The 15,903-nt window shown below is 48.6% G+C and overlaps 2 protein-coding genes across 2 annotated transcripts in view; one reads left to right on the top strand and one right to left on the bottom strand.

The window, feature by feature from the left end:
* The window catches only part of tjap1 (tight junction associated protein 1 (peripheral)), a 29,109-nt gene extending 18,018 nt beyond the window's left edge, over positions 1–11,091 (bottom strand). The window contains 1 exon segment of the mRNA XM_079729645.1: positions 10,776–11,091. The gene's annotated coding sequence lies outside the window, so the exon portion shown is untranslated.
* Positions 10,465–15,903, top strand: part of dlk2 (delta-like 2 homolog) — a gene marked incomplete at its 5' end in the record, with an annotated part of 33,320 nt that continues 27,881 nt past the window's right edge. Inside the window, 1 exon segment of the mRNA XM_079729054.1 lies at positions 10,465–10,540. Coding sequence (XP_079585180.1) covers positions 10,465–10,540 — 76 coding nt within the window.

A 15,903-nucleotide genomic window follows, 5' to 3' on the forward strand; every position in this document is an offset into this window, starting at 1 on the left:
GCCAGAGGCGTCTGTTTGGCTATCGAGTCTCCGCACCACGTATATAAAATGATATCAAGAATAAGGCATATGCTTCTATGTTTTCTTGAGGATGCCTTCAACACATCACTATGCTCGACCACGTGCATCACTAATTTCATCTTCCCAGTTTCCATCTACCGTAAATCCAAAAAGATAGGTTATCAATATGTAGTCATTAGGCATCCTCTTTCTTCATAAACTGAATTAAAATAATTACCAGATCGATACTCTGTCATTAAAACCGTATTTTATTACATCCTTTCCGGTACAGAGGAGTATAAATAGTTAAGTAAGCACTTAGGGCTTGTAAGCCAATCATTGCCCTGGAGCACTCTTATGTAGTTTCTCCAGGTGAGCCAATCAGAATCAGGTCCAGGTGAACCTCGGTATTGTGTGGCCGTGAACCTGCTGCGCTCGTCAAGTATCTGACGCAAACCGCTGCAAAGTCTGGCTGCCATGGCGACCAGGGTTTCCTACGGTTGCCTCTATTGAATGTGTGACGGCCTGTCACACAAAGACCTCTTTTATCTTGACGATAGGAGGGAAGGAGATCTGCATCACGTCAGGACTCCTCCATCCATCAACACAAACTGTTAGCTGTCCCTCTGAAGACGGCAGGCTTTGTCCCGCGACACCACAACACGACAACACAACAACACAGACTGTCAACTGTCACTAACGATGGGAGGCTTTGCCCCGCTACAGCACTGCACAACAAAACAACATCACGACAAGACAACACCGCAACACGACACCACAGCACCACAACACAAGACGACAACACCACAACAGACGGGGGTTCATCTTCCAACTCCAGGTTAATTGAGAATGGTTGAAAAAGAACAAGGCGGCATGCAGCTCAGGAGGAAGAGCGGGTCGGCTGGTAACCGGAAGGTTGCTAGTTCGATCACCGGCTCCTCCTAGCTGAGTTTCGAGGTGTCCCTGAGCAAGACACCTCACCCTGACGGCTCCTGACAAGCTGGCGTGATGGACACCTTGCGTGGTTGACATCGCCGTCGGTGTGTGACTATGTGAATGAATGGGTGAATGTTAGGCAATGTTGTAAAGCGCTTTGAGCGGCCACTGGTTAGAAAAGCGCTGCATAAATGCAATCCGTTTACCACTGAACCACCACAGGAACACGCTGATCAACAAGAACTGAAAGACAATGTTTCCTTTAACTCCCCGGTTTAAAGTCCTTGTACGAGCTAATAAACTTGACGACCTTACACTGAAAAGGCGTACTTAGCATTGTGTAGCATCTTACCCAAGCTATCTTTGTTGTATGTGGGGAATGGGTTAACCTAGCGATTGTTAGTGCTTGGCACTTGGTTCTATGAAGATCCTTACTGTACCCACAGCGATATGTTGTTGTTCTCTTTCTTCTGACAAATGATCTTATTGTAAGCCACTCTGGATAAAAGTGTCTGCTGAACGCCCTAAATGTAAATTTAATAATATGTTTGATGTAGGCGACACACAAACACAAGTTTAGATGAAGATAAATCCGCTACTCCAAGGCGCAGAGGGCCGAGGTATAAAAACACTGACGTTCTAAAGGTCACAGGGAGAGATCCTCGGTAATGAATCCAGCAGGTTAGTCTTTTTAAAGCGTGTCCATTTTTAAAGTTGTACTGTTTCCTTCAGTTCAGCCACTAATCATAGTGCCTCAAACTGGAACCGTGGTCTAAATATGCACAGTACACACACACAGGGTGCGTATCAGGGAGGAGAACAGTAGAATATAGTATAGAGTCCTCCCTATATAGTAGAGAAGAAAACAGGAGCGCAGATAGTTGCATACAGTAGAGTAAAGCTGAGTAGTATAGAGCAGACTAGAGCAGACAGCCTAGCGTACAGCAGGGTAGTGTACAGTACAGTAGCCTAGCATACAGAACGATAGCCTAATGTACATTACGGTAGCATAGCGTACAGTACGGTAGCGAAGCGTAGCGTACAATAGCGTAGCGTACAGTACGGTAGCATACAGTACAGTAGCATACAGTACGATAGCGTAGAGTACAGTGCAGTAGCCTAGCGTACAGTAAGGTAGCCTAGCGTACAGTAAGGTAGCCTAGCGTACAGTAAGGTAGCGTACAGAAACAAAGCTTAGCATACAGGACGTTAGCGTACAGTAGGGTTGCGTACAGTAGGGTTGCGTACAGTACGGTACAGTACGGTACGGTAGCTCCTAGCATAGCCGCTGCTCACCTTGTGTGTTAGCTCCTGCTCCTCCTGCCTCCAGGCTGCGGCGGCCGGCGGACCACCTTCACCGCCTCCCCCTCTGGGCATGAGACGCTCCCGCTCCCCTGGACCCCGCGGCCGGTGGAGACAGAGCACAGGAGACCAGTCAATACCCAGACCAGCTGTCAATCACCCCCCGACCACCTGTCAATCGCCCCCCGGCCACCTGTCAATCACTCCCCGGCCACCTGTCAAGCGAATCAGCTTCCAGTACCGGCCAGAAGACAAGGGGCTAGGAGGTAAGGGGCTAGGAGGCAAGGGGCTAAAGAGACAAAGAGCTAGCAAGCAGGGATTAGTAGGCTGTGGCTAGGAGACACGGGGCTAGGAGACTAGCATGTTAATCAGTAGGGCTCTACAGTTCACTCATAACAAAAGGAGTAGGGAGAACAGCGCCTCCATGCTGCTTCTAGGTTCAGCCCCCCCGTTGGCCCCCCACCGAGGGCCCCACCCCCACCCACCCACCCACCGAGGGTCCCCACTGTTGGCTGAAGGCTGACCTCCCCCCCCCCAGCAGGAAAGCCAGGAGCAGGCGGTGTGAGCTCCAATCAATGTTTCCCTTTCACCTGACTAAACCTTATAGCCACACCGACTGACGGGTTTGATGGTTTGTATTCAGCCATACTGTGAGTATGTTCTGCTTATTCTGGTTTATCTTCTGTGAGGTTTTTGGCTTAAAGCTGAGCAACTGTAACAAACAAACTCTTCTGATCTAGGAGGCCGTCTGCGCCCCCTGACCCTTGACCCCTGTGCTTCTTGTCATTCCCCAGCGTCAAACAACGTGGCGGCTAGATACAGCTGTTTGCGGCGTCAGCCACGCAGGGCATTAGCCAACTCGTCAGCAGCAGTCAGGGCGAGGCGTCTCGCTCAGGGACACCTCAACACTCGTGACCAGACCCTCCCCCTACCTCCTGAGCGGCACGCCGCCCCCATTGTGACACAGTGCGTCAGGTCACACTAACCAACACACCACCCCAGTCACAACAACCACTTATCCAATAAAGTCAATTAAAACCCTAACCCTTTGATTGCAATCATCTCTTATAATAACAACAATAATAATAACCTCCTGTGAGGGCGTCTGCCTGCCGGTAAACGGAGCAGTACTGAAGAACCCGACCTGATGACCGGAGCGCGGCACGGTGTTACTTAACCCCGCCCGGGCGTCATGTGACCCGCCCGCCGGCTGCCAGAGACCTGCCGAGAGGAGCGGGAGGGAAACCAGCCAACAGACCACTTCCCCCGGCCAGGAAGCCAGGTGCATGCTGGGTAAGGGCGGTTGCCAAGAACTGCTGACAGGGGATTTTTCTTTCCAGGCAGACTAAAAGCCTGAGTGTTTTCTGTGAATCACCACCATCTTGTGTCAGGAAGCTGAGAGAGGAGAGGAGGGGGAGGGGGAGGGGGAGGGAGGCGTGTGTGTCGGGGGGGCTTCTTAGTGCAACCTGCTACTCTGCTCTCGGTTACCTTCCCGAGCGCCCCGGCAACGGAGACGGAGAGAGTTCTTGCCGCTGCGGAACGCTGGAGCAGGAGCTCAGCAGAACGGATGGCTCACTTGCTTCTGCTCCCACAGACCAGTTCCCATTGGGGGTGGACTGGGAGCTGCCCAGTACAACCAGTCTCCTACTGGTGGACACTGGGAGCTGCACAGTACAACCAGTCTCCTACTGGTGCACACTGGGAACTGCCCAGTACAACAAGGCTTCTACTGGTGCACACTGGGAGCTGCCCAGTACAACCATTCTTTTACTGTTGGACACTGGGAGCTGCCTAGTACAACCAGTCTCCTACTGGTGGAAAATAGAAGCTATCCAGCACACCCACAGTTTTCTCATGGTTGACACTGGCAGCTGCCCAGTACAATCAGTCTTGTACTGGTAGACCCCCTGTGGTTTTCAGGATCTGTGACGATGTACTGCACAACATTCAAACAATCGCACACAAAAACACACAGACACACATACACCAGCTGGAGGTGGTGCGTTCCCAGGTGTTACACAACTCATTAATGTTAATTGATTAGGCTAATGGCGGCAGGTACAAGATGGCTGTTCTGTCTGCGAGGCGCTGTCTTATCTCTGCTGAGCAGACAAACTGGTCTGGCTTCAGAAGACATCAGGGGGAGGCGAACGTGGGAGGACACAGCATGACGGGGTGCTACCCCGCATGCTAGCTTTCTTAGAATGCTAGGATACTTAGGTTGATAGGGAACTTGGCGTGTTACGCTACATGGCTTGAGGGAACTTGGCATGCGTGGATAAATAAAGTAAAAATACAATTTCAAAAAACATGGGAGGATAAGGACATGGAGGACTTCGTCATATGAGGGATGCGGTCCTCCAGGGATTTCACTGGCTGGTTGAACGTTGACCGGACTTCTGTCGTCTTGCGCTCCCAAACGAAGCTCTGTGAGCCCTGGAGTGAAGAACAGACTTAAAGCAATCAGCGCTGTTTACTGCTTCATCGTCAAAAGACATCAACCGACCTGCCAGCGGACCGGGCGTTACTGCCCATGGGCAGGGCAGCCCCCCGACGACCCCTAAGTCCCCCCGCCTCGTCCCCGTCCCCCACTCCATGTGGGGGGAGGCCGCACTCTGGTTTAGTCTGTTTCCAAAGAGATCTGGACCCCCCCAGGACCCCCAGTATAGTCCACCCCCTATTAGACCCAGGGAGGAGCCCCCACCCCCCCAGAGACCGGCCCTGTGAGAGATAATCAGAGCAGCCATTACACAAGGCCCAGCCTGCAGTAGTTACTCCAAGACGGGGAAATCACATCCCTTTCAGAAACAATGTTTACCCCCCCCCCGCGCCCCCGACACACATACCAGCAGTACTACAGTTCTACTGGGACAGTACCACCAGTCTTCAACTGGCGGACACGGAGCAGCCTCGACAGTTGGCCGAGTGATGGGTGAGGATAAACGGGATGTGTGGTTTGTTAAATAAGTTGGCGTTTACGGAATGTATTAATAGTTTTCGACTGGGATATTTCACAGGAAATAATCGCCTTCTATGAATTCGTGAATTCTCCATAGACGACGGTAGTTAAGTTGTGAATAATCAGAACACATTTAGTTAACAGTTGTAAGGATCCGGTAATGTATTTAAATACATTCCAAACGCTAAAACTAAAATAGAGTAAAATAACATCTGGATGAACAGACAGACAGACATAGCAGCGAGGAGGGACACTAGGCAGAGAGAGAGAGCAGGACTATGTCTCCCTGCTGTCTCACCAACTGTCTGCCTGCCTGTATGCCCGTCTGTCTCCCAATCTATTAACTACCTGAAACGTTGTTCTAGGGGCGGTTGCTTGAATAACAGCCATGTGTGGGGCGTGGCCTCGCTGACTCAGTCCTCATCGCTCCTCCCTCATGGCCAGCGGGGCTGAGGACAGGAGCGTCAGGCTTCACGACTGAACACAGCGCTGGGCTTTGGGGACGAGACCCCCCCAACTCATTCAGGACACCAGCAGTGATCTTCCTCAGGGAAAAGTCCGGCTTTCTGACGAAGCATGAGAAATTCCATCTTCACCGTAAACATCTGAATAACAAATGCCTCAGGTGAGGTCTGGGCCCTCAGCATTCTGAACTCCAGTCTGATCTCCGGTCCAAGATCCAGAGATACAGACGAGACTGTTGTTATCTGACGATCTCCTCCACGCCGGAACCATTGCTAGTAGTGGTAAAACGCGGCAGTTACTGCCGATAGCAAGGTGCCTTGAAGTGGATAAGAGCAGATAGTGGATAAGAGCAGATAGTGGATAAGAGCAGATAGTGGATAAGAGCAGATAGCTCTCCGATACCAAGTTCGCTCTGAGTGATAGCAAAGGCAGATAGCTCCCATACAGAGGGAGCTAGCAGTAGCATAATAACAGATAGCAGCATGTGACGTTGTGGAACCACATAGCCTGGGGTGTTTGGGGGACGCGTAGAGGCGTGATGCCGCACCGAGCGCACAGACACCATTTTGAATCTGCACTCACGGCCAATCACGTTTGAGGGTCAATAAAGATGTTAGATTGACGGGCTGTATCGGTTTCACCAGTGGGTTCACCAAGCCAGGCTCCTCTACTTGCAGACTCACATAATCTGGGTGAACAGACGCACACTTCTACGTATCACTGTCTTCCTGGAGGGGTGAGACCTGTAATATCAGACGTGTGTGTGTGTGTGTGTGTGTGTGTGTGTGTGTGTGTGTGTGTGTGTGTGTGTGTGTGTGTGTGTGTGTTTACTGAGTCATTGCTCTGAATGGATCCTGTGTGTCGGCTGGTGGTTGGGGGGGGAGAGAGAGGGGCGAGAGTGAGCGAGCGAGCCGTAGAATAGCGAACGCTCTCACTGAACCAGAGCGCCGAGGTGTCTCCTCCTGGTGTGTGCGTGTATCTCCAGAGGTAGCGACGCATGCTAGGAATGTATGAACTCAGTGTCTGACGCCGGGAGCACAGCCTCCAACCCAGCCCTGAAACACGCCCCTCCATCCCTCTTCATCGCTTCGAGGAACACAGCTGACATTCAGACGTCTCCTCTTCTCCTTCCTCTTCCTCCCCTGCTAACAAGACACGTCTCCTCGTCTCCTTCTCTCCTGCCTCCTCTGCTCCCCGACCTCCTCGACACGTCTCCCCCTCTCATACCTCCTTTCCTTCTCTCCTCCAGACCTTGACATGTCTTCTCTGTCGTCCATTTCACCACAGAAACGTTCTGCTTCCATCCAATCATCTGTCCAAATATTGAAGAATTATCAATGTTTCTATTGTTTATGCGTCCTAGGGCTGTTAAAATACATTTACGAGTCTGATGGTCAGCACATCAAGGTCCACCAACTGGCTTACAAGAACACTAACTGACTAACTGACCCACAGACCGCCAACCGACCCATAGACCAACTGACTAACTAGATCAACAACAGACCAACAAATGACTAACTAAACAACCAACTGACTAACTGTCCACCAATGGTGCTAACAGACTTACCAACTTGACCAACAGACCAACAGACAGCAGACCAAGCGTCAGACTACTCATGAAGGGATAACTTGAAGAGCCCATGAGGCATGGTTGACAGACAGCCTATCTTGCTTGTGTACTGACAAACACAGACAGGATGTCTCTGTTTGCTGTTCGTCTATGATCTGATTGGCTGGCTGAAGCACTGCTTACTTTCAGGGTAGATCAGACAGTGTTATTAGGCCTACTGGCTAGAAGGGTCCTCCATCCACTACCACACAGACAGATAAAAACAAGCCTTTTGGAGGAAGGTGAGGACACTAGATTAGTGTTCAATAACAGTGAGAATTGAGTGTGAATTCCGAAGAGAACTTTGACTCTTTCAGTGACAGTCTGTAGAACAGTAACATGGGTTATTCTTCACTGAGATAACAATACCCACTGGAACCATTAACCAGACTTAAGTAACTAGTGAACTTAACCATCAGGATCTTACAACACATCATATTTGAGCAAATTTGAAAAGGAAAAATTGTGAAGATGAATTGCATCTCATATGAGAAATTTAACATGAACGGCTCAGAAAGCCAATCGAGTATCAGCCGGTAGACTTTTATCCTCATGTTTTCTCCTCCACCTCTAATGGCGGTACACTGGTACCAGTGGGGCTTCGGGGGAGTAGATGCATCATGCTTTAGACCAGTGTCAAGAACATTGCATCCCACGCACATCAATTATTGCTGGGTTCCTGTCCTGATTGACATGTGAATGAACGGTCGGATTGAAACAAAGGCTTTTTGGTGAGCTTTATTCTGCCAGTAAAGTCTCCTAGGGGGCAATCCATGACTCACACAGACCACTCTCGGCTCCACTAAAGAACCACACCGTTTACAGCCTCAACACCACATCATGCCTGCATCCTTCTCCATGCAGTTTTTTACAAATCACAGGTGTTGTGGTGAGCTTGTGTAATCAAGGGTAATTCATGTTAATTAGCCATGTTGTGTGGACAACCCAATCAGACAAAATGGTTCTCTGATAAGATGCTAGCCCTGTAGCACACAGCTGGGAGGGCTGGCTTGGTACCTTCTGAGGGAACACGTTGCCTCACATCTAAATGATCAGAAACGCTCGCTGTCATGGAGAACTCCTTATCATCACAGGAAACAAGGCGGGACTATACCTCATGGTTTCCGGGCCAGGCTCTGCTGTAACCCAGTAGGTCTGCTGGACCAGAGGTTCTGCTGTCACACAGTAGGACTGCTGGACCAGAGGTTCTGCTGTCACACAGTAGGACTGCTGGACCAGAGATTCTGCTGTCACACAGTAGGACTACTGGACCAGAGGTTCTGCTGTAACACAGAAGGACTGCTGGATCCAAGATTACCTCAATGGTTACCTAAAGTAAAAAATGCACTGGTGGACCTGTTCTCTTCGTACTAGAGACTTCAGCTTGGAGATGTAACTTAGGAAGACCTTGTTTGAGAGCTTCCGAGTCAAGAATAGAAACTGATTTCTTAAAAGGTTCTGATTATGTGATGCTTCCTTCTCCACTGACATGGACAGATGATAAAGCTGTTTTATTGGCTTGCTCAAATGGTAAAGCAAGGCATTAACATTGACAGGGTGTAGGGTTTGATTCCCACTGGGGCAACTCCTGCTTTGCACTATGTGCATGCACTCAATAATTCACTTTGGATAAAAGCATCCACCCAATCGCATTATATACTACCCACAGAAAGAGCCAGTGAAAACCAGCCATGAGTCAACAAAACACTGGCCTGCATTATGTATGTACATGTATGAATCAAATCTTCTGTTCTGCACCTCTATAAAGCTACACTGGAGACTAACTCATTGGCAGTTCGACAACTGGACAAACCTCCTTTGTTTGGGTAAAATTTCCCAACCCCTATGTGTTGTGGTCTTTACAGATGTAAGTATGTGTCGAGGCTGGTCAGATGCTGTGGGGATTTGCAGGTTTTCCTGGTATCTGCTGACCCAAAGTCATTTAAAGGAAGTGAGATTTGGAGATTTAGGGAAGAGTTTGGATAACATGACTTCGGAAATCCTGAGGCAGCCATTTGATTTGATGAGTTTTGAAAATCTGTGCTTTGCTGTAAACGGATACGTTTAGTGGAATCTGAACTCAGACCTGACTAACTATCCGTCTCATTTGTATTGTTTCATAGTTAGTTACAAGAGGGAGTCAATAGGCGAGCCTAATGTGCAATATTTACACATTCCCAATATTAGTCATACAACACGTCACTTCCTGTCAAACTGTGGGACACACGTACGTCAAAGTTTGAGTGGGTTGTTGAACACACATCAGGCATTAAGGAGCCCAGACGACTGAACAGACTTCTAATGTATCCACGTTATGAATAACGGCTCTGGCATCTGAACAAAAAGGTGACATTAGCACATCGCGTGGGGAAATGAGAGGACATTATCGTACTGTACCAAATGCGTGCTCCCGTCTCTCACTGCGACGCGGGGACAGCCAGGAAAATAACCGTCATCATCATCCGCATCATCAACATTCCATATCACCTCCTCTTTCACACACACACACTCATACACACACGGTACATCTCTCTCTCACACACGGTTCATCTTTCACACAGACAGACACACACACACAAAACATCTCTCTCCCACACACAAAAAACACACACACGGTACATCTCTCTCCCACACACAAAAACACACACAGTACATTTCTCTCACACAAACACGGTACATGTCTCATACACACGCACACATACGGTACATCTCTCACACACACACACACACAGTACATCTCACACACACATGGAGGGCTGGGCTCTTCAACGTAACTAGCGCCGTTGTGTAAAAGTAATTCCCTGATCAGGGGCTGAACACTCTTGGCTATGAGCAGGGTTCGGTGTGAGCAGATTGCAGAGAAGCTTTGGCAAACCTCGATAAATGCCCAGCAGCCGCAGCGGAGGGTATATATACCGACAGAGAGGCGAGGTGCCGCCGGTGTTACTGTACATACTAGTGACATAACAGTAATCTGCTCTCATCTGCTGACACCGATACAGGCTCCATTTAGTAAGATTTACATTTCTGAGTTGATCGCCTCCCGATCGTCGATGTGTCGATAGTGGAGCCTGCGGCAATGTCAGATCCCATCGACATCATGTACCAGCCCGGGTACGACCCCATCTAGACTATGTTCCAGCCCGGGTCCGACCCCATCATGTACCAGCCCGGGTCCGACCCCATCTAGACCATGTTCCAGCCCGGGTACGACCCCATCTACCAGCCCGGATCCGACCCCATCTACATCATGTACCAGCCCGGGCTCGGTGCTTCACTATCAACCTGTACACACACATCCACCTATCTGACACACTTCAACATGATACTGACACATCCCCGTTCCATCTGCTACCTGTACACCAGTACACCAGTAGTAGCGCCTGGCTGGTTCGCTGGCCGTGGACATGGCCCAGTCCGACCCAGGTGCAGCGAACTGTCCAGCATGAGATCACACACCGCGGACTACGGGCAGCACGGGAAGCATCCCGGGTCGTGTCTCACCTCGGCGGGTTGCGGCTGGTGACGCTGGCCGGGGCTGGATCAGGTAATCCCCCGGAAATGTGTGCCAGCGGGCGGACTGTCGTCACAAACTTTATCCGCTCCACTCAGGACGGAGTCCGCATGAACCTCCCGACACTCTGTCGGTAGTGAGACACTCGGTGGTGAGACTCACTCCGCCGGGCTGGATCTCTCCTCCCGCTCCGTCCGCGGGGCGCTAAACTCGGCTGGAACTTGTAGAATATTCCGCTACTCGCTACTGGAAAATCAGATCCTGGAGCCGCTGGTCGCATAGAGTTGATCTCCTGCACTCCTCCGCCTCCTCTGTCGCCATCTTTACCCGCGGGGCATGATGGGTAATCCTCAGGAATCCCCGCGCCGTGCGCGTCGTGCGCGTGCTGACGTCCGGCGTGAGGAGGGGCCGTCAGGTGGCTCTGGTTTCCCGGGTCTCGTTGGAGACTAGTCTGTCAAACTTCAGTACTACACAATAAAAGTCCCAGTCCCAAAGGAACCGAGTCCCAATCTCTGAGCAGAAAGAGCCTCCACCTGCCCCTTATGTAAGTGACCGTTTCACACTGATTTATTTTCCCCAACCTGAGGAAAACCGTTCGGCTTTAGGCCAACGTTAGGATTTAATATGGGGATTAGGTGTGGAACATGTATATGCAGAGACACGGGAAACACAAAGGGAAATCCACAAATCATACCTGGAGACAAGTATGGAGTATGGCCGTCCTACAAGGTTAGGATAGGACAGAATAGAATAGATCCTTCTGTTCTAGTCTAGAGTCTTTAACGATTACATGTATGAAATCTGATGGCATTTTGCTTCCAATATGTCTAATGTGTGGATCAGAGAAGGTGATATTGAGCATACATGTGCTCTAAATATAAAAAGCAAAATACTCTAATACCTCCAAACAGTCATCGTTGTAGGCAGGTCTGTAGTGTGAGCCAACATGGAGCCAGACTCGACAAGGCTGAATAATTCCAGAAGGAACATGAAATGACATGCAGATGTAAACATGCCAGGGAATGGCTGCCGTGCATGAAAACCACACACACAGATGCTCTGACAAACTGAGAAGCAGGAGAGTCGGTGAGAGCGCGAGTGAAGACAGAGAGGAAGGAAGAGGGAAACGGGAAGGAGAGGACAGCTTGTGTTTTCAGTCAATATTACTACTTGCTCTCGGGTGTTCTTACTGTAGATCAAAGCTACTTCAACACAGACTGCAGCATGGCACAGAGAACGAGACAGAGACAGGATTCAAAGGACGATGGAGGGAGCTGAGAGGACAGCAGCACACATGGTGACGCAGGGCGACTTGAGACAGGACAAGTAGACAAGAGACAGACAGCAGAGACATTGGTGGACTGGTCTTTGTAAAGGGGACAGGGGATGGGGATTTAGGATGTCACTCCAACCATTCGCATTGGAGGACATTTCTTAAACCACATTAACCAACCGTCGTTTCCAATCGTTGATCTACTCTGCCGCCCATCCAGTGTTTGGTTTCTAGTGGGGAGATGCATGAGTTGTTCTTAGAAACACTGATCCAGCGTTAACGTTTATGGTTTGCGTCGACACAATTCAGCAGACTGCTGGGAGGCGTTGGATTACAAACGATATTCTAATGTCATTTTATGTCCTCTTGGGAAAGTCTGGCAGTAAAAATGAACAGCTGGAAACTATCAGACTAGTGTCTGGAAATTAGGATAACTAAATAAGGATTATAGATCAATGAAATCAAGCAAACATAATACGATAAATGCCATGTAATTTGGTACAGAAAATGTAGCCATTTGGAAACCATCTAAAAGTTAAAAGAAACCTGCTCCACGCAAAAGGCTCAATGTGACACCAGAATGGGCCATCTGGGATAGATTAGGTGGGTCTTGCTCCCAGTACCAGGGTTCAGAGGCGACAGTTTGCTGTGAGGTTAAACGAGAAGACGAGGCTCCAGTCTCAGTCACTCTAGATACCCATGACACCCAGAGTTATGTGGGATAACGTAGAGGCAGCCTTAAAGACCATCTGCAGGGAACACAAGTGCCCATAAGGGAAGGTCTGACGGCTGAATGGGAATGTACAGATGGTGAATAAAAAAAAAAAAGTCAATGACAGCAAATTAAGGAATCAGAGATGATTTTATTCTGAAATTCTTCAAGAATTACGATGATCACCCGGCACAGAAACAAAAAGCCAAAACATTTAGAGTTGTTTATTGATGAAGTGTTTAATATAACTTGCCTACTCCAAGTGTTTGTAGCCTCACTTCTAGTCTCTCTGGATGAAGTAAATCAGTGTAATCCCAGTGAATGTGTGATGCTAGGGGTGTAAGGAGTACAATAGGTGGGTTTGGTACACATGGGTGTGCAGTTGGAGCCCAGGGTCTTCGTGGTGGGGCGGAGGTCACTGCTCCAGTAGACTTGTTTGGGTCGACAACAGGAGCTTTAAATATCAAACAAAGATGTGTTTTAAAGATATGTCACCGGTGTAACAGAATCAAGAATTAGTGCCAAGTACAAGACAGTGAAGCGGTTTCCAGAGAGGACTAGACTGAGCCCATCCCTCCCCTGGTTCTAGACAGGCCACATCTCTTACCTGGCTCTCTGCACCGTCTGTTGCAGGACAGACCGAGGGACACGTTAGGCTTTAGGGTTAGCTAGTTTAATATTGGTAAGCTAGTTTAATATTGCGACGTGATTAAGGATGTTTTAAATGGTACGGTTTAGGGTTAGAGATGGTTAAGTTTAGGTCCTAGGTTACCGATGGTTAAGTTTAGGTCCTAGGTTAGGCTGAGGGGTAAGATGGTTTAAGTGTAGTTGAGGTTGAGGGGTTGGTTTAAGTCAAGTTTAGGTTGAGGGGTTAGATGGTTTAAGTCTAGTTTAGGTTGAGGGGTTGGATGGTTTAAGTCTAGGTTGAGGGGTTAGATGGTTTGGGTCTAGTTTAGGTTGAGGGGTTAGATGGTTTAAGTCTAGTTTAGGGGGTTAGATGGTTTAGGTCTAGGGTTAGTTGCCAGCGGTGTCCCTCTACTCCTGTCTGCTGTTGGCCACCAGGTCGTCCGTCCTCTTAAAGATGAAACTTTGAGCCCTGAGGCAGAAATAATAACGTGATGGTACATGCTTAAACAATGATAAAGAAGGCCATGAAAGAGTATGATGAGGGACAGAAACCCGTGCAGCAGTAGAAAACTCACTAGAACCTTTACTTCTTGGCCATAAGAACAGTGATGGAAAAACATTTGCATCACCGTAGAATTGTCAAACTTGACTGAGAGCTTCTTGAAGTCCCTTCATAAAGCAGAAAAGTATGGTTTAAGATGGCTCGGGTGTCTAAACCTAATCCAGACTAGAAGCCTCTCACCAGGGTCCACGTGGCGGTCCTCAAGCTGCTGTGCTGCTCCTGGTCCAGCCACCGCCCCTGGTCCAGCCACCGCCCCTGGTCCGGGTCAAGGTCCAGCCACCGCCCCTGGTGTTAAGACAAGGCTTTTCAGGAGATGCTCTTGGGGATTTTGGAAACACAAAACAGGACGATTCCTTGCCTTCTTTCTTCGTCATGCCGTCTATTCTGGAAGACCGGTTAACATTTACTGATCACACCCCAAGTTACTGATCAGTTAGTATTGAACCATGAATCCATCTGAGTTTACCCTTGCTGTAGGAGGAGCTAGCCCTCTTCATGAGAGCAGTCACCAGCAGAACGCCCGCCTCATCTCCGTCATGTCTGAAAGTTAAAACACCAGTCAGGATAAAACCACCAAGTCACCAGTACAGAGACAGAAGATCAAACACCAAGTCACCAGTACAGAGACAGAAGATCAAACACCAAGTCACCGGTACAGAGTGCTGCCATGAGTTAAACTAAATTTTACCAAGAAAGAAATTAAAAGGATGAAATTAAAAAGTATGTTATCCTCCACATCTGTAAACCAGATCTTCCTGTCTTCAACATCTGGACGCCTCCTGGTCCTCCACATCTGGAGCCCTCCAGGCTCTCTTCCACCCACAGCTCCAGTCCTGGATTGCAGAAGATCCAATGGATTAACAAACCCTGCAGAACACTGGAGTCAAAGAGCTCTGCTTGGAGGCTGCCTCTACCTTCAGGACCGTCCATTGTAGTCATCAGAACACTGGTGGAAAGAAAAAAATAACAGTCAAGTAAATGATCAACTGTTCCTTTTTAAACTTTTCATAAATGTATTAACTCACCATTAGGAAGGCCAGCCTGACTTGAATCTAGCGAGATGGTTTTTCGGGAATCCTGACAACACAAAAATACATGGTGAAAACATCCCAAAGCGCCAAGGTCTCAATGAATTGAGAAGAAAAGCGGTAAATTTCACTTGCCTTTGGCGGTGTTCAGATGGCCTTGGTAAATACACAAATTCAAAATATATCAATGCAGAAATTCATCAAGGAAATGTGTGTATGACTCAAGGAGATTATCCATTGGATTGGCAAAACGAGCACTGGACAAATACAAACTACAGAATACAACCACACTGCACATAACGCCATTACACAGACAATAGACCCACACTGCACAGAATAGAACCACTGCACAGAATCCCGTCACACAGACAATAGAACCACAATGCACAGAAAAAAAATAATAGAGCCACACTGCATTGAAACCAATTATACAGAATAGAACCACACGGCACAGAACCACACTGCACAGACACACCAGTAGGGTGGGCCAACATACATTGGACACAACATGGGAAACATTAGGCGTACATCGGAGTTGTGAAAAAATATATATATATTGTCCACTCTTCAGATGGCCTTGGTAAATACACAATTTCAAAATATATCAATGCAGAAATTCATCAAGGAAATGTGTGTGTATGACTCAAGATTATCCATTGGATTGGCAAATGGAGCGCTGGACAAAAAGAAACCACAGAATACCACACTGCACAGAACCCCGTCACACTGCACCTAACGCCATTACACAGACAATAGAACCACACTGCACAGAATCCCGTCACACTGCACAAAACCCCGTCACACTGCACCTAACGCCATTACACAGACAATAGAACCACACTGCACAGAATCCCGTCACACTGCACAAAACCCCGTCACACTGCACCTAACGCCATTACACAGACAATAGAACCAC

The sequence above is a fragment of the Pollachius pollachius genome, assembly GCF_949987615.1.
Source record: "Pollachius pollachius genome assembly, chromosome: 2".
In the NCBI taxonomy this organism is placed as follows: domain Eukaryota; kingdom Metazoa; phylum Chordata; class Actinopteri; order Gadiformes; family Gadidae; genus Pollachius; species Pollachius pollachius.